The sequence below is a fragment of the Solenopsis invicta genome, chromosome 1 (assembly GCF_016802725.1).
Source record: "Solenopsis invicta isolate M01_SB chromosome 1, UNIL_Sinv_3.0, whole genome shotgun sequence".
NCBI lineage: Eukaryota > Metazoa > Arthropoda > Insecta > Hymenoptera > Formicidae > Solenopsis > Solenopsis invicta.
The window spans coordinates 18,483,844-18,507,207 of NC_052664.1; the positions used below are offsets into that span (position 1 = coordinate 18,483,844).

A 23,364-nucleotide genomic window follows, 5' to 3' on the forward strand; every position below is an offset into this window, starting at 1 on the left:
TTTTGTATATACGCTCCAATCACGGTCTAGTTTGCTAAGATATTCAGGAATGATTGATGGCATAGTCGCAATGGCTAGAAAAGTGAGGTAATTCTTGGCAAGCAACAACTTTATCTAAAATATAAACGTGTTTTGTCTTATTCATCGTTTTCGTCTCACTTCATTACCTTCATAAACGATAATTAACAACAGCATAGGATAGGGAAAGAGAAAAATGTAATAGATTTTCTTTGTAATTTTAAACCACGTACAAGAAGATAATTACTGATTACATAAATAATTTAAAGTCAATTTTTTCACTAAACATTTCAATAAATCTTCATAAAAATTAAATGTTGATTCTTTTTACTTTTTAATTATTTAAGATTAAATTATCATAACTATTTAGCTTGAATTATGTTTCTATTCGTACGGTATTGTGACGTAATGAAATAATGTTTTCTACAAAGAAGATTTTTGTTTTGAGAATATTTTTACTTCGAAATGTTGAATATTGAAATATAAGATTACGTACACAACTGGAAAACAAATTGTCTTTCTAGCTGCAATGTACATCGAAATAATCCACCAGAAATGTATGCTACTTCAAAAATATTATCAAATTAATTTGCACGATGAATCAGAACGAGTTGCCAAACTAAACAGTAAGTTGTGTTATTTGTTTACTCTTCTCAAGCTTAATAATAATAGATCTGAAGAGCGGTTACCTCTCGAAAATTTACCTGCGGCACACAATCTTCTTTTGCTTATTTCACGGTATTTTCGTATTTTTAATTAACGATTTGAGTTATTAGGATTTTTTTTCTCCAATTGATTCTGCGTTCATCGGAAGCATACTTTCACGTACCACTTGTCTCTAATTGTTGAAATCTCTGATGTAGACAAATTGATCATTCATAGTCGCGATACACATCGAAATAATTAGAGATGTAGTCTGTTCCAAAGAAGAGTACTTTGAAATTAACTGGCACGGTAAATTAGAACGAGTTGCCAAACCAAACATCATCATCATAGACTTTTCGCAATTATGCATGAGCTTACGGTTATTTGGCGAACAGCCCAGCCGTAATAATTACAGTCGCCCAGATTCGCTTTGAACTATGTAAACGCGAAAGTGATAAATGCACGATTCATCTCGAGAAGAGATAATTAATTAGCGCGAGTACGTCATCACTTTTCGAAGATGTTTCAATGCTGCATGATTTAACTCTTTTATGTCCGAAATTTGTACCGTCATGAGAACCGTGCAAAACGTTTCTTTGTAAGCATTGGAATTGCAATAATCCATCGGTTAAATTAGAAAAATATTGTTATCGTAGTTGCCGACAATATTTCGAGAATTAAATTACAAATTATTTAATATTTCATTGATAAAAATTTATATTAAATTATTAACTTAATGTCTTAATACGTATCAGCTGTTTCATGCTAAATGTAATTTAAAAAACTGATATTTTTCTAAAAATATTTTATACATCAGTATATTGAATATTTTATATATTGCAAAATTACAATATTATATTAATTATATTACGATAATTTTTTACAATATTTTCATGCTAATTTGATTGACGTTTTATAATTTAATTGACATGTTACAAATTAAATTAAAAATTACAAAATAAAAAGTATATTACACTATTTTGTACAATGCAATCTATACATTTCTTTAAAATATATATAACAAATTTATGTAATTTGTTTATGTAGAAAGATTGTTTATAAAATATATATTTTTCGTAAATATAAAATATAAATAAGAATTAAATTTTACCGACATGTTAAAAAATTAAAATAAAGAGAACTACATTACATTTTGTTCTACTTATATACAGGCCTTGTGCGAGAATTACGTTTACAGAAGAAAAAAAGAAAATAAAAATTAATTGATACGATCAATGGAATGTACCGTTACACCGGTTCTTAATCCAATTCTCGTAGCAGATTTTCTAGATAATTGGTAGCTACTTCTGTCTTGAAGAATTTATTGAACTTTATCTCGATTAATTTAGCAGTTAATATTAGAATTCTTCCAAATATTTGTAAATAAAATCTAAAAACTGCTTAATAAATTATACGAGGATTAACTTTATCCAACACTATACTCCAATTACTCAATTGTGAAAAGTTAATCTTCTTCTTATATTATCATGCATTATAAACGTAAACGCGATTTAAATGAACATTTTATTATATTATAAATCACATTTTGAATATTGCTGCAGACAATAGCAAGCAAATAAAAATTTTTATTGAACAATTAAAGTTCTATTTAAATGAAAGACCTTATATACCAAAATTTACTAACATTATATATAATTTATATAATATTCTATATCGGTTAAAGCACTTTATATTTTGCTAATAATTCAATACTTCATACATAAAATTATGATGTTCATTTTTTTCAATCATGAAAGTATAAAGACACGAATTATTGAAAAATATTAAAATGCAAAAAAATTAAAATATAATAAAATTCAAAGAAATAAAATTCAATAAATATAAACTGAAATTATATAAATTTCTAAAATAGACAAAAATCATGTCGATTGAAGGAAAAATTGATACTATTTTAATTGACATTAATTTGCTATTCAACGAATAATAAATTTTCTCGTTTGTGATAAAAATACTAAATTAGCAATTTTTTTTCAATAATTAGTGATGCAAGATAAAGATCTTATAAATCAAGATTGAAGAATATAAATTTATTAATTAAAAAATTCCTTATTAATTTCAAGAAGATGACTTACTTTTCCCAATATTTAAATCTGAAGTTTATCATCAGTTATAAAGATACACGATGTTAAATATATTGGAAGTTGACGTTGAATGATAACTTAATATTTCCATCGATCGACTGCTTCAAATTGATGGAAGTATAATCAAATGTTACAGTATTCAAAATTGCCCTATTACGATCGTAGAAGACGAGTGAAAATAGTCTAGAAGAGATCGTCGCGTGATTTAAGCGCGATGAAGCAGGTACTCGTCATATAAGGCATGCTTTCGTAGACTACCGTCAGTTTGAAAGTGCGAGCTGTCGCGCGTGGAACCGGTACACAAATCCGCATGCAAGATATCGACATGCGATCGAGACTTCGTTTTGTGCTGATCACGTTGCTCGCTGTTTCCGGTGAGTTTCGCAATTTCAGAAGTGTGCGCGAGTGCAAAGTCTTCTTTCTCTTCGAATCGCGCGACAACCTATTTATTAAACGTCAATCAAAGTCTTGAAAGCGTTTAGAAGTAATACAACATAGAGATGTCCTATTTCTAACGCATTAACCGTGATGCGTTGTACAGCCCCTGTTTGAATATTTATAAAACTTTGTAAAAAGAAATAACTTTTATCCTACACAATTTTTAAATCAAATACTTTTATGTAATATGATACACATTTTTTTTATGTTTGTATAAATTTTAACGGGGTATTCTTTTTCTTACTGACAAAATGTTTATCTATTAAATATTTAGAGCTCATTATTTCAATGGCGGTCGCGACATTGAAGGGGTGACATAATTTAATTTTTCATATCTATTCTTTTATTCGAGTAGACAAATTTTGTCACCTGAATAGCTCCAGATGATAACAAGAACTTAGAAAAAACATTATTTCATTAAAAAACATATAATATCGCTATGTTTAGTATTCGATATTACGGAAAGATGAAAATTATATGTATTATTTTTTATATTATTTAAGATAAAATTTGTGGAAAATAATTTATAATTTAAATCTCAAATCAAAGTTTTTATATTAATTATAGTATAATATAACATCTCTTATCTACTCATCTGTTGACATATATGCTTGTAATTAAAAAAATAAGAAAGCGAAGTAAAAATGTACTCTAAAATATGTTTTTATTTAAATAAATAAGAATGTAAAATAATTGACTTAGACTTAGAATCTCTGAAACAGAAAGAGAGAGAAAAAGTAACTAAATAAACTCCCTTTCTACATTGATATCAGTGAGGCTAGAAAATAATGTACTGTGTAGACATAAAAAATAAAGATAAGTTTGAACACAAAATAGTTTTTAACAGTTATATTTTTTATGCAATTAGAAAAAACTTTATTTTTTATCAAGATCTGTATTACGTTTAAAAAATATAGTCGAAACACTTCATTTTATTTCGAAAAAAATTTTTTTTGTATGTGAAACTAAAAGAATTCTTTTACTTGAATAATTCTTTTACTTGAAAATTGTATATTAAAAAAAATTTTCTCTCTTTCTCTTTTTTATTTATTAAAAAATAGTCACATAAAATTATATCGAAAAACATAAATTAGAACTGAATTTTGCTTCGAACAGTGATATGTGCCGAAAGTTTTATTTCCGTTTTTACATTCGGGAGAAAACGATGGCGCTAATCGCACGAGATTTCTCTTCGAACAAGTGTACATCGCATGCTACAGATATCCGTTCTGAACAGCCAGACGGAACGTGAAAGTACCGCGTGCCTAAAGATAATCTCGTAACCGTGAAACATTGAAATCGTCTCAATATCTTTGATAATATTTGCTCTTCTTAAAAAATATCCTCATTTACTTCAATAAACGAGTAAATACTCTGTTTTTATAAACTGTACGGAATGTATGACACATTATGATTTTTCTTTTAATTACAAAATCTTTTGTTTTTGTGATTCAAAAAATTAAAATTATTTTTTTTCATAAAAAATAATTTTTATTGTTAATTTATATTCTTATTTTAAAATGTTTCACTTAAAAAACAATCATTAACTTTACTTAAACAAATAAGAAGGACAACGATTTAATAACTTTAAATATTGCCGAAAAAACCGCCAAAGAATACAAAAGAGTACGTAAAGAAATTACTGGTTGCAAAATAATTAAAATGGTAAGCTGTTATTGCCATAAAAAAAAAAAACTATTGTTGAAAATAGACTAATTTCACAACTGCTACTTCTCCGACTGTATGATCAATTGCGCACACGTGTGCACATATTGTTGATAAAGTACTTTGCGTGAAAGTTCTAACGCGAAGTTTATAATAATAAGTATTTGGTTCCTTATTTATTAATTTGTAAAAAAACAACTTATTTTTAAATGTCTGGAATCGAAGAAAATGTGGGTCACACGACTCATACCTTTACATACATCGTGATATTTTCAGCGAATACCGCAGCGGAGAAAGGAAAATCCGGAGAAGTTCCTTGTATAGACGACAACAAGTTCTATCGTAATCCTCACGCACCATCGCATAGCGTCTGGTCGCCTGCAGAATGTGCTAAATATTTCCTCTGCTTAGGTAATTATAGATAACACATAAAAAAAGAAAATCCATTTAATCCATCTAATTAATAAAGAATTCGATTGGACGCAACAGTGCGCACTAATGCGTATTAAAGCCGTCGTACACAAATTGATATAAAGGTGTGTGTTAAATATAAATATATAAATGGATTAAACTGCAAAATCCTTAACATACTTTACTGTATTGTTTAATGAAATACATATTCTATTGTTCGAGATATTTTGCATTTCACTTTTACATTTAGATTAGATCAACAACTTTCATGTGCACCGGTGCATATTACAGTGCGGTCCAGTCGAATTCGATATAAGTTTTCTTAAACGGCTTGGTTTTATCTAAAATTAAGATTAGGGTTAGTTATTTTACGAAACGTATCGATTTCGTCTATAAATAAATTTAAAAGATATAATAAAACGTTTTGAGACATAAGATATCTGATCTTACATTTCTATGCGAGTTTACAAGAAATATTTATATTAAAATATATTACAAAACCAAAATATTTTTAATGCAATAAACAGTTTTTGTCACTTTTTATTGCAAAAAGTGAGTAATGAAGATATTGAATTAATTTATTATTATATAAAATTTAAAAAAAATTCACACCAACTATATCATTACATCATATTGCAGATAATGAAGTGTTCGAATTCAAGTGCTCGCAAGGACTTCTTTTCGACGTCTCCAGGCAGATTTGCGATTTTAAGACAAACGTCGATAATTGCGACGTAACTTCAGGTATATTTTAGATTTATGTTAAATCCATTCTGAAATGCGCGAACAAATGACTGACAGGACCCTGCAACTATAAACACACATACGCCGGCAAACTTTACGCCGATTTCTACTCTTAAGAAAGCGATCGAGTGTTATACACGCAATACTTTCACCCGGAAAATCATACGGCGGTGACATGTTAGTTATTTCTTTGTTTGTGAACATTGTCTCTCATTGAAAATTCTAATTTGAAACATACCTGTCATTAATATACTCTTTTATAGGAACTGTTGGCGTCCCGGAATCACCATTACATATTCAAATTTTTTTTTAATTGCTTTTATAGAATTGAAAACCTATTATACTATGTCAAAGTACAACAATAAATATCAAATAACTCAACTTAAGCTTAAGAATACAAATAAATATAAAAATTATTGATATATTACATATAATTTTATAATTATATAATTTTAATAAGTTGAGTCTCCCTTTTATTCTTATGTACGTTTTAAATGTGTAAAAGGGTTTTAAATTCTGTTAAACCAATTTGAAAAAAATTCGAATTTGTAATGTCAATAATTCTATCACATTAAATTATTTAATACACTAGATACTTATTAGAAATTACATTATTATAACAATGAAGATACAGAATTTTGAACGTTTCAACCGTTTCATTTTGTTTTAATTTAATATTTTAATACACTCGTATTATTAATTCACTTTAATATTTTAATAGACTCATAGTCTTCGTGAACTAAAACAATATAATTACTAATGTACCGAATGGTGATGTGAAGTTTTCAAAGTTTCTCGTAGATGCCCAACCGGCGAAGCCGCTGCTCAAGGATGGCGAGTGTGACGATGAGAGCTTGGCTTGCGGAGATGGCACGTGTCTTCCGGCTCTATATTTTTGCGACGGGAGCGTCGATTGTCCCGATGGTTCCGACGAAGGATGGTGCGGTAAGAAATGCGAAGAATGCGAACGCATATATTATGTCAATCTCTTCTCTCATTCGCATATGCATACTGGATGTTCGTCAATGAGCGCGCTTATTTCAACCAGCAAATTTTTCGATGAATGTTTCTCACTCGCAATTTTATTACAATAAAAATTCAATATTATGGTAAAATTAAATATTCAAGCATAGCACAATTAAAATTAATAAAATTAATAACTGAGAGAAATAAAGTTCTATCTTTTATTTAATTTCTCCAACTATATTATTTCGAAAGTACTTCGAACCTTTAGAAATGTGCTTTCCTTCATACATTGGAAATTGAAACTGGAAAATAATTTAAATAATGAGAAAAAGTGACATTTTTACTTTTCAGCGTGAAAATAAAATTTGTTATAGCACACGTCATTAATAAAAATAATTTATTGTAGACATGCGACACGATGCAAATGCTGCGCCGATTTGTGACACGCAGAAATGCCGATTACCAAATTGTTGGTGCTCCAAAGATGGAACTCAAATTCCAGGAAATCTTACTGCACTCGCAATTCCACAAATGATAGCAATTACTTTTGATGACGCCGTAAATGCTGAAAATTTCGAATTGTACTCAAGTAAGTCAATAAGAAATTATCGATTACCTCGTACATTATTTTTTGTTCTCTTTTTCCATAGGGTTTTTTTATATACTTAAAAATCTTAATAAATTTGCAATGACTTGTAGATCTTAGATTTAACACAAAATTGTTCAAAGACAATATATTAGTATATTAATGCTAACGTTTCTTTCTTTAATTGATATTAACAAAAATTTCTTTAGCACAGAAGAATATTAAATAAAAAAATTATTTGATTTACAGAAATTTTTACGGATGGCAGAAAAAATCCTAACGGCTGTCCTATAAAAGGTACTTTCTATATTAGTCACCAGTATACGAATTATAGAGACGTGCAATATTTGTGGAACGCCGGTCACGAAATAGCCGCACATTCCGTTACGTAAGTGTTCCATATGTTGCGAAAAAAATATAAACAAAAAAGGTGCTGTAATAAAGAAGATCATTAAGAATTATTTAATTCAATAAAATAAATCGAAAATTGTTTTTTAGACATCGTGGACCGGAAGAATGGTGGTCGAAAAATGCGACGATTGAAGACTGGTTCGACGAAATGGTTGGAATAGCGAACATCATCAAGAAATATGCAGCAGTCCGCACCAGCGATATTAGAGGTAAAAATCTCATTTTCAGTTCATTACAATATTAAAATTATAAAAAAAGACCCTTTCTGAAAATTTTCCTCGGAATTTTTCAGAATTTTTATGCAAATTTCAGAATTTTTCAGAACTTCTGCATAATTTTATTTTTACTTTTCAGAAAATTCTACAAATTTTTTATACAAATAGAAATATTTTTCTGAAATATTGAGAAAGTCAACATATCTTTTCTAGAATTCTCCACGTATAAATTTTAAAATATCATAAGACTTCTAAGATTTCTCTCATTTTATTATTATGTAATGTCTAAAAAAATTTTATAAAATCTGAAAGTTTAAAATATTTTTTTAGAAATTATATAGGATAAGAAATCTTAGAAACTTAGAATATTTCAAAATTCATATACATATGTAAAAAAAGTCTAGGAAAGAGGAAAACTTTCTTAGTATTTCTGTAAAGTATTCGTATAAAGTTCTGAGAAAAATGTCAAGAAAACATTGAATATTTATTATAAAACAGTATATATTTGTCGTAGGAATAAGGGCGCCTTTTCTACAAGTTGGATGGAATCGCCAGTTTCTGATGATGTCTGAGTTTGGTTTCGTTTACGATTCCTCGATCGTCGCACCTTTCTCCGATCCACCTTTTTGGCCTTACACGCTCGACTACAGGCCGCCGCATCCGTGCGTTCATGCAGGGCAGCTCTGCCCTACCCGTTCTTATCCAAATATCTGGGAACTACCTCTAAATCAACTTTTGGCAAATGTATGTGAATCATATGCGACCGAGTTGAAATTTTTTAGAACATCAAGAAAAAGGAAAAGATAAAAATAGAAAACAGAGGGTTGAGACCTTTTTGATTGTTAATTGCAAAATATTGTAATATATGACAATATAAATTTGATCTTGCTGCATCGTGTAGAAAAATCAGATGACTAAAAGTTCTTATAATCGATATTATTGAATTTTTTTCATCTTAATATCTGTAAATTATTTATATTTTTCATATTATATTTTTCATGATCGAAAATATAAAAAATTAAAATACTCTCCCCTAATTGATAATAAATGTTTTCTTATATTTTCGTTCATTTATCAGATTATTACGGTCTCTTCCTTTTTCTCTTCCTTTTAAAACAATACAAAAACGTTCATTAAATTTTTGTTTAGGATTACACATGTAGTACTGTGGACTCATGCCCCTCTGACTTATCTGGCGAAGAAGTTTATAAGATGCTTATGCTGAACTTCAATAGGCATTATCTTACCAATCGCGCACCTCTCGGCTTACATTTTCATGCATCATGGTTTCATAATCCAATGTACTTTTATGTATTTAATGTAAGTAAAACTGCAAATATTATATCATTGTTAAAATCAATAGCATGTATTATCTATATAAACAAGTTTAATATCATATATTTATATACAACGTACTATTATGTTCATTATTAATTCTGCTTTTAAAAGTCATACTAAATGGCATATTTTGAGGGTAAGGATTTTTCCTGCTTAAAAAAAATTTAGCATTAAAAATTATAACATTATAACATTAAGAAAATGCAACATATTCACAATTATAAATTTCATTTACAGATTAATCTAATTTGGTAAATTTCTGTTTAATTATAAATAATAATATTTATTTTTATATGTAATTAGAAATTCATTGACGATCTACTTCAATTGGATGATGTCTTTTTCGTCACGAGTCACCAGATTGTGGAATGGATGCGCAGACCAACATCCTTGAACGAAATTGAAAAGTTTGCACCATGGCAATGCGCAAAGCGACATTTTGAACCGTACGAAATAGCCTGTGATTTGCCAAATAGCTGCAAATTATCTAGTAAAGTGCTTAAATCATACAGATATTTACATACATGTTTCGAATGTCCGAAACAATATCCATGGCTGAGAAATGAATTTGGAACAGAGTGAAAATGGTAGAAGCAACTTATTAGGACTTGTTAGCCTATGTTGCTTGTATGTCAAGAATTCACATAGTACCTTACTTAAATATGCAATCATATTATTTATTATAAACGTAGACATAAAAATATATATCTCTGTAAGAAAGTTTTATTTCCTGTGTATTTTATATGTGTAAGCTTCCTCAATACATAATGCAAAATAAATTATATTTTTATTTAAAAAATAGAAATAGTATAAGACAAGGATGATTTCTTTTCTAAGATAATATATATTAAAAGTAAAAGTTTTTCCTGCTTATCCCTCTTGTTGTATGAATGGATTCTGTATAGATTCCATGCCATCCACAGGACAGATAAGCACTACGGATGTTCCTCTGCACACTACCAAACCCAGCATACGAGTGTCCTGATTTAATTTATATGGATCATCTGGATCTATATAGTTAAAAAAATTATTTAAATATCTTACACCTGTACAGAGATTTTAGTCGTTACAAAATATGCTTAATTTATATTACATATAAAAATGCAAAAATATTACATTTCAAAAAGGGTTGATAAATTATAATTTATATTATACAAATTTCGGTTCAAGTAAATACTTAAATCTATACGTAACTTGTAAAATAAAAATACAATTATGAATAATAATAAATATAATACAAAAATAATTCAATTCTTTATAACAATAGTTAGGATAAGATCACGATTTGTATTATACACAATTTAAGAAAAGCTGATAACGTTACAGCAAAATCTTAATGCTCAAATAATATTTTATATGTGATTTTACATACATTTTTTTATTGTTTGTACTGCACGTTATTATTTTTAATTCTTTATGCACAAATGTTCACTTTATAATTAGTACATCTTTAAATACTTTTAAATAAAATTAAAATCCTATTTTAAATTAATTTTTAAAATTTTAAACACTTAGAGAACCATCTTTGAATTTTTTAAATACATACGATATATAAGTTTTCAAAAAGCAGTCATATTAATGAAAATAGCATATCATATACTTGTTACTAGATATGTACAAAAATTCTGGCAATTAATTATAATAATTTTAAAAATAAATAATGATTGAGTAATAAAATACTACAAAAATGAAGCTGTATGCATTAACAATAAGATCAGCATACTTAAAAATTGCCTCTTAATTGAACCGCTGAAACTTTTGCATATACTTTTGTAATATCTTTGTCAAAAAGCAACATTAAATATATAAAATAATATAATAATATAATAATCTACAATACATAATTTACTATAATCGTGTGTAATAAATTAAACGGTATATTATTATTAATCATCATACCTCTGAGATATTCCTTTGTGTTGTCGAGTACCAAGTTGAGTAGAGGATCATAACCTTTAAGTATACCCTCGGCTTCTCTGCCGCCGGCAAATTTTACCCTTATATTCTTCTCGAGATACTTCGATAGATCAAGAATACTCTCTTTCCTCTTCTTCTCTTTATGCTCAACATTCTGTTGCTACAAAAATAAACTAATGTGCTGAGGTTCGCGATTAATTCGCTAATAAACATTTGATGCATTACCTGTTTCGGCGCCTGTAAAGAAAATCGTGAGGTTAACTCAAGGATAAATGTCAAAACGAGGTTATAGAAAAGTAAGAACTTATACAGTGTTGTACTTACAGACATTCCTACGGTTACACAAGGCAAAAGAATTTAATCGGATATGACAGACGTTCACAGAATCAACAAAAACGCGACGCTGCACAACATATCACGTGTATCAACGTGTATTTCGAATAATCGAAATAAACTCCAGTAAACTCGGTCCCGCACGTCACTTATGTCGGCCGCGATTATTTGACCAGTCGAGTATCGACTTTTCCCGCGTTTAAAATCGATAAATCTAAATCGAGACTTCGAGGACGCACCTCATATTTTTGGCGGAAAATACAAATTATAACTTTTTGGCTGTGTTCCAAAATGCGTTGCCAACGTTACAAAATCTATAGTTTAAGTTACATGCACTGTAGATTTTTGATGATGGCAGTGAATTTTAGTATAGTCTTTATTACCCCCCTATTTTACTTTTTTTACAAATTTAAATTCTGCTATACTTAACACCTAAAAACTTTCTAAAAGTTTTTCATCTTAAGGAAAACATTTGGACAATGAGAAGAGCAAGAACATTTCGTAAAAGCTTGAATTTATTTGTACCTGGCTTTTATAAAAAAATACATGTCAATCAAATGCATCAAATGCATGATGTACATGAACAATGTTAGTACAATTAAAGTATATGACTGCTTTTACATATTAGAATTAAAATCTATTACATTATTGAATATTTTTCAACGATTTCTATATAATTGTTAATATCATGTACGTAAACAGAATTTTTCTTAGGGAATAAAAGTATAGTTTACAGAGCACCACGCAGGTGTTTTTATCATGTTTCTCTTATACTAAAACTTAAACAATATGTGTGTATGTATATGTGTAGAATACATTAACAAATGACTAACTTCAAAAGACGTTTTGCTACTTCTATAGTTTGTGTTACAAACAATTAAACAAAAAAAGCAACAGTGTTATAAATAATTGGTGAAAATAAAAAGAGTGAAATATTTTCACTGAATTGTTGGAACTATAAATAAGCACATTTCTAAATTTTTTCAAATAATCACAATTTTGGGAAATTAATAAATTATTATATTAATATCTTATGCATAAACATATGTACATCTACATTGATATGCGAATATACTATATACAAACGTTCGATTTATATATCGCAATAGAAATAAAATTATAAAATTATTAAGAATCCCAGATAATTCACGGTATATCTAACAATTGTAATTGTGCGCGATAATACAGTGGAGAACAAAATTCCGTCCGCATAATTCAGATGCAGACAATAAAACTTGCACTTTTACCGATTTCTTTTTTTATAAATTTTATCATACGTTCTCCTTTGGTAATTGGTCGATTGATTGGTTGAAGGAGAAGCTCGGTGCAGCTGAATATTATTACATCGAAACAGGACAGTATTTTTGCTCTCGATTGTACAATACATGAGTATTATGTACGCTCAGACTGAAAAGTACTTAGCAAGCAAAATGTTAACAATATGCTAGCAATTTGCTAGCAGATTCCTAGTGAAAATTTTTCTTGGAGTTCCTCATATAATTTTTCAAAATAATTATGTAAACTTTAAAATTTTTCGCAATTTCTGTATGATTTCTGTATTTCTGATTTTATAACTTCTTAGAAAATTTTTCAGATTTTTTTATACAAACTGAAATACACTTTCAAAAAATGTTGAGAAAATATATACATCTTTTCCAGAATTTTATATATATAGAATTCTGAAATATTGTAAAATTTCTCATTTTACAATTTCCGAAGAAAACTTATAAAATATGGAGGGATCTCAAACATTTTTTTTTTTTTAGAAATCTTCATGAATTTAAAATATGAAGAATTCTTAAAAATATTGTGACACAAAGAAAAATTTTTTCACCAGGTATTTGAGCAGAATATTGCAACAGATTAACGTCAACTGCATCTGTATTAAGTTCGTATTCTGCCAATAGAATCTGCAGACATAATCCAATAGCATTTGCTAGTAGAAAGCGAGCAGAATGTAATCTTTTAAATGGTATCGTTTCATGCTCGGTTTTTACTGTGTTTTGCCATCATGTTCTACTACCCAATCAGCAGATAATGTTTTTAAATATTCTTTAAATATTTATTCTTCACGTCGTTTTAAATATTAAAAAACATTTTAAAACATTTTTTACTGATTGCGTAATTGATTACGTTGCATTTCCACTGGCATCCTACCGGCAAAATTTATTTAAAAAAAAAATCTGTTTTTAATAGATTTAACTGTCTGAATAATAGATGTACGTGTGTAAACTATACTTTAGTCCAATATCATCCTTGTTTTTTTATTGTTTGCATTCGTACTTATTATGGTAATCTTATCTGCTTGTTAAAAATTAAACAAAAATCTTTTTATACATATTACGAACTTGTGTTTGTCTATAATTTCTGTAGTCTATATTGTTATCTCTTGACGGAATCTGCATTGTACATTGGCTCATATATTTCGTATAGTATATGTTACTGCCGCATCATTCGTACTTCTACACGATTGCGCAATATTGTCCTAGCTCCTTCTCTCCTGACCGATTTGTTTGGATGGAATATTATATGATGAAACCTATGCAAATATAATAATAAAAAGTTACATATTATGTTAATCAGACGGTTGTCGTAATGTTCATAATCTATTCACGCACCAATAAATTTCGATGTATACATGTTCTGTAATCCTAAAAATTAAAATTAAAATTAAAATTAAAACTATTCTTCTAGTTTTGTAAGTAAAGCATAAAACCTTCTTCTCACTTCATTTTACTGTCATTGTACTAACCTAACACAAATCTGTTTATGTTATTCTCCAAATTTGCATCAAGTAATACGCATTCATGGAAATACACATTTATGGAAAATAGTGACAAAAATCTTCTATTTCCCATTCTGACGTAATAATACGCAATTTACGCGTGTCATAACTTTACATCGCATAAAAAATGCAATATTGTTTTGTTCTCGCGAGTTTGCGATATTTATTGAAAGAAAGCAAAGTCTATATTAAATGTAAGTGGCAAGAAGTCATATAGTCAATAGTTGAAAACCAGAGAATTAGAAGGAGTCTTAAGACTTGTTTCTTTTACATTTCTCCGAGAAGCAAACAGCGTATTTATTTATCACGATATTTAAATTTCTTAACTCTTTAGCTGCAGAAAACGTACGAGTGTATGTATTTGAATTCTGCTCTGCCATTACATTCTATTAGCATCAAAAATTCTGTTATATTTTCTTTGGTATTCTATCGATAAAATATTATAATAAACGTTTTATAAAATCTGTTTTTGACAGATTTAATCATCAGTTAATATCAAATTTAAAATTAATAACTAAAAATGTATAATATTCATACGTTAAATATATTATATTTATTATTATTCTGTTTATGAATTATTACTTAAGATTTTCTAAAAGTATACTATTAAAAAAAAAGATGAGTTAGTAATTTACTTTCTAAATTTTTTCCAACACCACGTGCGCAAGCAAACGTCTTGTATGGGACATTTAAATTATCTACTCGGTTCTAGTTTTAGAATCGATTGTGTTTCGATGACCGACTGTAGCTATCGTGTTCCACACACAGAGGACGGTTTTTCATTTAAAGCGTACCGCAGCTAAAGGGTTAATGTTTAATGTCATAACTATTCAAGAATGTGATGGTAGAATTGAATTCTACAATTGCGAATAAGGCCTTGAGTCACTTCGCCGACGACAGTCGTAAAGTCCTTTCAATTTTCTTGAAATTTTTAGTTTAAAAAGGTAGGCGGCATTTATCGGTTTACAGTAATCGGAAAATCGATTAACTATCTCGTATAATAGGTGTCATGTATACCTTATCGCATAAAATAGGCACATTCGAGGCGTATATAGGTCTCTGATTAATAGCAAATTCGATTAAACTGTATGCGATAAAGAATGTAGGTGGTAATACGGTTTATGATCTTATGAGCAGCAAGTCATATTTAAACGTGTTTATAACATACAAAAATCAATGTTGGAAATAAAGATGCTCTAAACACATAGGTCCGTCTATGTAATTTTTGAATGATAATATTATTGTATATGAATATTATTGTAAACATCCAGTGTCGACTTCTTATTGGCATTATTTTATTTTACTGTAATTTATTCAATGGAGCCAATTCTCTTTAAATTAAAAAAATAAATACGCGCACATATGTGTATATTAGCTAAATATATATTAAACAAATAATCATATAATAAATTATCGCTCGTATTTACAAAGTAATAAATCGGCAATAAATTCAGGCCAAAAATAACAAGCTTCCACTATTATACAAGATGTAAGTTTACTATTGTATTTATTTTATTAACAATAATTAAGACGATTTAACTGTTATTGTTAATAATAAATAAATATATAGTAAACTTACATCTTGATAGCTCATTATATTTGGCCTGTTATTGATTTAGTACTTAAATAACCATGTACATGTATCTTACTATAAAACCTATCCTGACTTTTTTCGTACATTTAATAGGTCTTAATTTATCAATATTAGTAAACCTCTGACATTACATTTTTTGACTATCAAAGAAACTTAATAAATCTTGGTATTTATAGACAAATCCTAGGTTTTACTAAAATTTAGAATTTTACAATATTTTAATATCATATTTTGTATATATATATATATATATATATATATAAATCAAATATAAATAAGTATTTATATAAACATAGTAATAAAAATATAAATAAATCATAAAAAATAATTTAAATGTTAATTTATAATAAAGTTTAGGACTTTTCACATATTGCATAAATATCTAAATACGCCCCGAATGTATATAATTTTATGATATAGTAAACATCAGTAACAAGATAAATGTATCAGAGCCATATTAAAAAATATTTAAATCTGTGTGTATGTGTGTGTGCGCGCGCGCGCGCGCGTGTGTATGTGTACGTGTGTGTGTAGATATCAACAATCCTCACATGAGGTAATTGCGATGTCGAGTATTAAATGGCACAAACAATTTAAACACCGTGTCATGTCGATTGTCGTTCTTCCTCTTGTTCAGCGAGCAATGGAATACCGGACGATGATTGATCCGCATTGCTGTTTTCATTCTCGTCTTGCTCGTAAAGCAGTGGCACCGCTTGCTGATTGTTGTCGGCCTCTGAGGGCCTCCTGCTTTGCCCCGGTAAGAAAGACATTGGTACTGTACCCGAAGGCGTTGTCGGTGCAGAGCGTGACAACCATCGCTTCGTTTTGCTTCGCGAATTCGGCAATCCCAACGGCATGTATAGCCTGGTTCCTGGTCTCCTCACTTTATACGAACCGACATCGCTGGGACTCAAAGGCCGTTGTTGTGTAGTACCATCGCTGCTTGTTACATACAAGACCGGGGCTTGACTCTGTTGACAATGCACGGTGGTTGAGTGTCCGTTAGACAAATGAGGAAGTTGCTGTATCTTATCCAATAATTCTCGCAGCTGAAAAATAATAAAAATAAAAATTAACATCGTGAGATTAATAGTTCGCATATACATAAAGACATTTTTGTGACATCAATGTAACAAATGTAAACATCATTTATAATTTGCTATAATCTATAAAATTATCTAAATAAGTATTTGAATAAAAAATAACTCTTATTTTCATCTAAATTATTGAAATAATATATATTATAATATATAATATATATTATGAAATTAATACCTATCATGAATAAAAAATGTTTTTTTTTCTAAATTATTTAAGTTAATGTGAACAACAACGAAATAATGTATTGTTCTTAACATTTCACTTTTCAAGTTACTATTTATCCTAAAGAAAAAAATTTTTTTAAGTAATAACTATAGATCAGAAAATAGTAACGAAAAAAATTATCCTGATTGGAGAACATTTAAAGAACAACTTTATTAATTGTTATAAAGTGAGTTATATAATCCTTCTACATTTTTTTATCTGTATTTGCGTGTTGATCTAAATAAAAAGATTTTTTGTCTGACTAAATTATCTGAAGAATTTTTTAAGAAGATATTTATAATAAATATATTCATAAATAAAAATATGAATATATTTCTTTTGTCCTAAATTGTTTTTTTTTTCAACGGAGATATTATTTTAAAATGATCTAAAACGATATATAATTTTATATTTTATCTAGATCATTTTTTATCTAAGCAGCACTAATTATAGAAACGTACTTCTATCGTTGGGCTGGTAGCCCTCGGTGGAGAACAAGGCGATTGAGCACCAAGGCTTGATATGTCAGAGGTTGTTCTATGATTTGTCAAAGAGACGATGGAACCAACGTCACCCGTCTCTCTTCTTTCGCACTCCACGGCCGACAATTCGTCGACGCTATTGTTACAAGAATACGGTGGTGGAATAATGGTATTTGCTTCGTTCACCATATTGCACATAAAACTAGAGCTTAATGAATCCAGTGTGCTTGCATGTGACAACGATCTGAAGTAGCGCATCACAAAACCAGAAGTGCCTTTGCCCGTGCTATCATCATATCCAATTACTAAGGGATAAAGGTCTGGTTTTGCAGTCACCTAAGCGTAAATTGCACGATAAAAATAGAATTTATATTTTATATAAATATTATATATTATTATAATATAGAAGAATAAATATTTTATTTCTATATATGTAATAAACTATATTATTATATTTATAATATTTTCAGAATATTTTTTTTATTTGAAGTCAATTTTATGTTAACAAAAATATCAAGACATCAATCATTTACAAACATTAAATAATTGAAACCGAAGAATTATTCACAATAAAAGCTTCAAAGACACAAATTAGTAACAAACTTTATTAGCTCTAATATAATTTCCAGCTAAAATTTTAACTTGAATTTTAATTTATTGTTAATGTTCAATTATATTAGTACAATATAAGAGAGAAAATGTGTAAATTGCAATGATTGATTTTCTTCAATAATCTTGCAATAAAATTAGTTTTTTTAGTAATCGTAAGGTCATGAAGAAAATCAATTAGTGGATATTTTTATTTGTAGATTTTGTGATATGTAAACATGAATTATAGATAAATACCTCATTGTACGGTGGTGGTAATGCCTGTACAAAAGAACTACACCGGCTATAATGAGGAGGCGGATACCACGGTCCCGTGGAAGTTCTTTCTGAGGATGTGCTGTCGTCGGACAATGCCGCACGACGACGTTTCCACAGCCAAAAGCCACATGTTGCGGCTATAGCTAAAGCTGCAAGCACTGCTACCCTGTAAAACAAAATACTTGACTGATACTCGATGTGTATAATAATAAAGTAATTCTGGTAAAAATTTTTAATAGAAAATAATAGAAAATAATTCACATTTGTGAATTCACGAACCAAACCGAATATTCTATATTCAAAACAATAAAATTTTTTCTATCAAATTCTATCTCTTTTTTTTCACCAGGGAAACATTATGCAGGAAGTGAAATTATGATACGTGCATATTTATTACAACAAACCGCTAGAAAATCATCCGTTCTAAAAGTATATATCACTTAATCTTAAAAACTATAACATGTAAAAAGGACAAGAAACTTATTTCCTTTTCACTCAATGCCGTCATTTGATAATATAAAAATGATTGAAAAAATATACCAACCATAGATACCAATAAGTCCAAATTAAGAAATTGAACATTTCTGAAACATGAGGATGCACTGGTGTGAAGACACTGTAACAACAGCCATAAGGACAGCATTCCTTTGGAGGAGAACAGCTACAAAGCAACAAATTTGCATCTCGTTATTTATGATTTGCTCAATATTTTTCAGTTTTGTATTCACAATTATAATGTTTATAAAACAAAATACTTACACATGCCCTCCGATACATTCCTCAGAAGACACCTTAAAAGACAATATAAGATATAATTATTCTATGATTATAATATATAAAAATAGGATATATTTAATATATTTAATTATATATTTCTTTTAATGATAAGCGAATTAATCAATTACAGAAGAAGTATCCAATCACTATACAAAAACAATATTCTTTTTTTCTTTTTCTCCTTCCCTTCCGTTTGCCATTCTTTATTGATTATATATTGAATCACATTTTATAGCTGGAATATTCAATTATATATTCAAGCTGTAAAAAGAGACTGCTGTTATATCTAATATATACGCATAATGCAGTAACTAAAATATTGAATGATATTTTAATCTAAGTTTGGAGTAATCCTTTTTTAAAAAATAATAGAAAATTCTAATATTATTACAAAAAATATACATTATATAAAATATTTTATCAATAATTATTTCTACTAATTTAAAAGTCCTATTTCAAAAAATTATGAAAGAACTATTCTCTCTAGCACGATCCAATAAAATGTTCATGAAAATGGGCGCGATTTCCATGCCAGGTAAATTTTCTATGTATTAAAAAGGATTGCAAAACAATGGATAACTAACTCATTAAAGGCCATACTTATAACACGGAAAATTTTAATTAAACCAATGTTATTTTTATTTCTTAAAAATCTCTCTTGTTTCCTAGAATTATTTAAATAAGTATACTGATAGAAAAATTATTAAATCTTAATAAATATTTGAATAATTGCAATGAAATATTTACTTATGCTATATACGAGGTGTGTTCAAAAAGTATCGCGAATTTTGTGTTTTTTCAAAAATTATTTATTTATTCATGAATATCTATTTTGTCCCCTTCAAAGTAATCCCCATGAGATATTATACACTTGTGCCAACGGTTTTTCCAATCTTCGAAGCACTTCAAAAAATCATTTTTTTTTATCTTGTTCAGCTCCTCCTTCGATGCCGTCTTTATCTCGTCAAGCGTAGCGTAACGTCGTCCTTTCATGGGCCTCTTCAGTTTAGGGAACAAGAAAAAGTCACAGGGGGCCAGATCTGGGGAATACGGTGGCTGCGGCATCATTAGTGTGTTGTTTTTGGCCAAAAAGTCGCGCACAAGCAACGATGTGTAAGCAGGGGCGTTATCGTGGTGCAAAAGCCAATTTTTGTTCTTCCACAAATCCGGGCGTTTCTGGCGGATTGCTTCGCGCAAATTGCGCATAACTTGCAGGTAATATTCCTTATTGACCGTTCTACCCTGTGGCAAGAACTCATGATGCACCACGCCCCTGCAATCGAAGAAAACTGTCAGCAAAACTTTCACATTTGACCGAACTTGGCGCGCTTTTTTCGGTCTTGGTTCGTGCGGCAGCTTCCATTGAGATGATTGAGCTTTGGTTTCCACGTCATAACCATAAACCCACGATTCGTCACCAGTTATGACCCTCTGGAGCAAATTTGGGTCGTCGCGGACAGAGTCCAACATCTCATTAGCAATGTTCATGCGATGCTGTTTTTGGTCGCAATTGAGCAATTTTGGTACGAATTTCGCGGCGACCCGTCTCATGCCCAAATCATTGATAAAAATCGAATGGCACGAGCCAATCGATATGTTTAGGTCCTCAGCAACTTCTCTAACGGTGATTCGACGATTGGCCAATACCATTTTCTCCACTTCATTAATTTTTTCGTCTGTTGTTGAAGTGCTCGGGCGTCCGGCACGCTCTTCGTCGTTCACATCTTCTCGGCCTTCTGAGAACATTTTGTACCACCGATAAACGTTGCTTCGGTCCAAGGTAGCTTCTCCGTATGCCACAGTCAACATTCGGAATGCATCCGCGCACTTAATTTCGTTTTTCACACAAAATTTGATACAGGTTCTTTGATCCATTTTTTTGAATAGGTAAAAATCGAAGACGATCCAAAACACGTGCAAGCAAAGCAGCTGTCAACAATTAAGTGAACATTCAAAATGGCCGAGCTTGTCGGCATAAGTGAGAGACATGAGTACCAACATAACGCCACAAAAAGATCGAAATTCGAATATACGTAACCCGCGAAAATTCAAAATTCGCGATACTTTTTGAACACACCTCGTATATTTGCTTAATAAAAACATGTACTAAATAAATATTTATTTACACTTACTAAATATTTCATTGCAACTATTAAAAAACAATTTATTAAAATTTAGTATTTTTTTCTCTGTGTAGGTCTTTACTAATTTCACACTTAAAAATTGCAATTTTTGTATAAAAATAGAAACACAATTAAAAACTTAGTCATTACACATTAACTATTAAAATTAAATCTAAAAAAAAAGATTATTATACAATATTCATCTCCTAGAAAACAGTGCAATTTTTTTAATCTATTTCAGATTAAGGCCACAATTAAAGAATGATAAAAAAAAATAAAAATTTTAATTATTTAACAAATTCTTTTTATCATTTCTTAATTATTCGTTTCTAACATTGCATCAAAAGACCATATGTTAAACATTTTTTTTTAGACATTTAGATACATTTAAATATCATTTTATATAGTGTAAACACGTAAGGAAAAAGTATTTAAAAAAAGAAATTAATATTTGCGTCATGTCAAGTGCGACTTCTCTTTTAATTTTTCAATTTGTAATTGATATTTTACAGCAACTTACTTCGGTTCACAGAACACGCGTATTTATAGAAAAAAAAGAAAAAAACTGTAAAGTGACTATTAATAAGTTATTTTATTTATTACAATATTTATTATAAAATTAAAAGACTGTTCTATTTATAATAAAAACACGTCCCATCGGAAATAGGAAAAGCGCCGGCCATTAATGGGTTAAAAGGAGGGTGGAAAAGACTTACGCATGAATGACAAACACGGCGAAGCGGGCACGTATTGATCGGGAGCGCGGTGGTGGAGGCGAACGGGCAAGGGGTTGTATGGACGAGGATGCGGACGGACGGGTGTCTCCGGCGACGTAAACGCGTCTTTCGTCTCTTTCTCCCCTGCGCGCGCGAAACATGGTTACGCGTTCGCGTCCTGCGGATGGGAGCGACGTAATTTATAGCGAAACATATCTCACGCTCGCTGTCGTCGTTCTTACTTGATCAACGAGCAACAGTAACGCGAACGTTAGAGTGGCCGTCACGAACGATGCGTCGAGTGTTCGATCCCTCGCAGCTCGCACCATAATTCTCTTGCCAGACGTCTACCGCCAAAGACGTCGAGGGTGCCGGAGACGTCGTCACCGTGGCACTTAGCTCCAGCAGGCACCCCCGGACGTGTCCTTCCCCGACGACACTCGTCGCGTGCTCTCGCCCTCGTACCGTGCGCCTCGCGCGCAGGAACCGCCTGCACCATTTGTCCCCACACTCATGCGCGAAGCGGTTGCTAGGCGCGCAGGGTATTAAAGTTCTTACAAATATCTCGCGCAAATCTGTTTTGTTCGATAAATCAGATCGGCAATTAACTTTGCGGAATGTCGGCTGCAAATTTCAACGATGAAACGCTAGAAGAAACCCCTAGAGCAGAAAACATCACCGTTGCAATGATTTGTTGTGACATAATCAATACTATCTAATATTGGCCAATATGAAATCAATATTAGCTATAGATTAAACCTAAAGATTAACTATAGATGCACATACATTGCAAATACCGCATTTATGTAACTTACCCACCATGTAAAAAGAAAAAAATAGCTTTGCGGACAATTTAGAAGCTATAATATTTAAAAGTTTTTAAGACAATACTGATTTTTTCTTTTTAATCAATTCCCAGTCAT

At 29.9% G+C, this 23,364-nt stretch overlaps 3 protein-coding genes and 1 long non-coding RNA gene across 8 annotated transcripts; 1 reads left to right on the forward strand and 3 right to left on the reverse strand.

Moving 5' to 3' along the window:
• Positions 1 to 2,819: 2,819 nt before the first annotated feature.
• On the forward strand, positions 2,820 to 10,154 carry LOC105201187 (chitin deacetylase 1). Its single transcript, XM_011169116.3, has 10 exons — positions 2,820 to 3,139; positions 5,145 to 5,279; positions 5,919 to 6,023; positions 6,825 to 6,968; positions 7,396 to 7,578; positions 7,825 to 7,963; positions 8,074 to 8,195; positions 8,716 to 8,945; positions 9,351 to 9,521; positions 9,843 to 10,154. The coding sequence occupies exons 1-10, from the start codon at positions 3,076 to 3,078 to the stop codon at positions 10,119 to 10,121; spliced, it is 1,572 nt and encodes a 523-aa protein (XP_011167418.2). The 5' UTR covers positions 2,820 to 3,075; the 3' UTR covers positions 10,122 to 10,154.
• Positions 8,020 to 10,206, reverse strand: LOC113003456. 2 transcript variants are annotated; one of them, XR_005574792.1, is made up of 4 exons: positions 10,064 to 10,206; positions 9,862 to 9,997; positions 9,618 to 9,688; positions 8,020 to 9,531 (listed from the first exon to the last, which is right to left on the reverse strand). It is a non-coding gene; the product is annotated as an uncharacterized LOC113003456 (long non-coding RNA). The 2 variants fall into 2 exon arrangements; XR_005574796.1 differs by having other exon boundaries at positions 9,618 to 9,691.
• Positions 10,201 to 12,024, reverse strand: LOC105201188 (U6 snRNA-associated Sm-like protein LSm7). 2 transcript variants are annotated; one of them, XM_026132900.2, is made up of 4 exons: positions 11,781 to 12,024; positions 11,682 to 11,693; positions 11,439 to 11,610; positions 10,201 to 10,549 (listed from the first exon to the last, which is right to left on the reverse strand). In XM_026132900.2, the coding sequence occupies exons 1-4, from the start codon at positions 11,784 to 11,786 to the stop codon at positions 10,410 to 10,412; spliced, it is 330 nt and encodes a 109-aa protein (XP_025988685.1). In that variant the 5' UTR covers positions 11,787 to 12,024; the 3' UTR covers positions 10,201 to 10,409. The 2 variants fall into 2 exon arrangements, with proteins under 2 accessions (XP_025988685.1, XP_011167419.1); XM_011169117.3 differs by having other exon boundaries at positions 11,439 to 11,616; positions 11,781 to 12,001.
• Positions 12,025 to 12,286: 262 nt separating this feature from the next.
• Positions 12,287 to 23,258, reverse strand: LOC105207495. 3 transcript variants are annotated; one of them, XR_005574780.1, is made up of 7 exons: positions 22,684 to 22,770; positions 19,585 to 19,616; positions 19,370 to 19,486; positions 18,805 to 18,991; positions 17,938 to 18,294; positions 14,408 to 17,220; positions 12,287 to 14,328 (listed from the first exon to the last, which is right to left on the reverse strand). XR_005574780.1 is itself a non-coding variant. In XM_039449292.1 (7 exons), the coding sequence occupies exons 4-7, from the start codon at positions 19,405 to 19,407 to the stop codon at positions 16,774 to 16,776; spliced, it is 1,029 nt and encodes a 342-aa protein (XP_039305226.1). In that variant the 5' UTR covers positions 19,408 to 19,486; positions 19,585 to 19,616; positions 22,442 to 22,619; positions 22,684 to 23,086; the 3' UTR covers positions 12,287 to 16,773. The 3 variants fall into 3 exon arrangements, 2 of the variants coding, with proteins under 2 accessions (XP_039305226.1, XP_039305222.1); XM_039449292.1 differs by adding an exon at positions 22,442 to 22,619 and having other exon boundaries at positions 12,287 to 17,220; positions 22,684 to 23,086; XM_039449288.1 differs by having other exon boundaries at positions 12,287 to 17,220; positions 22,684 to 23,258.
• Positions 23,259 to 23,364: the final 106 nt, after the last annotated feature.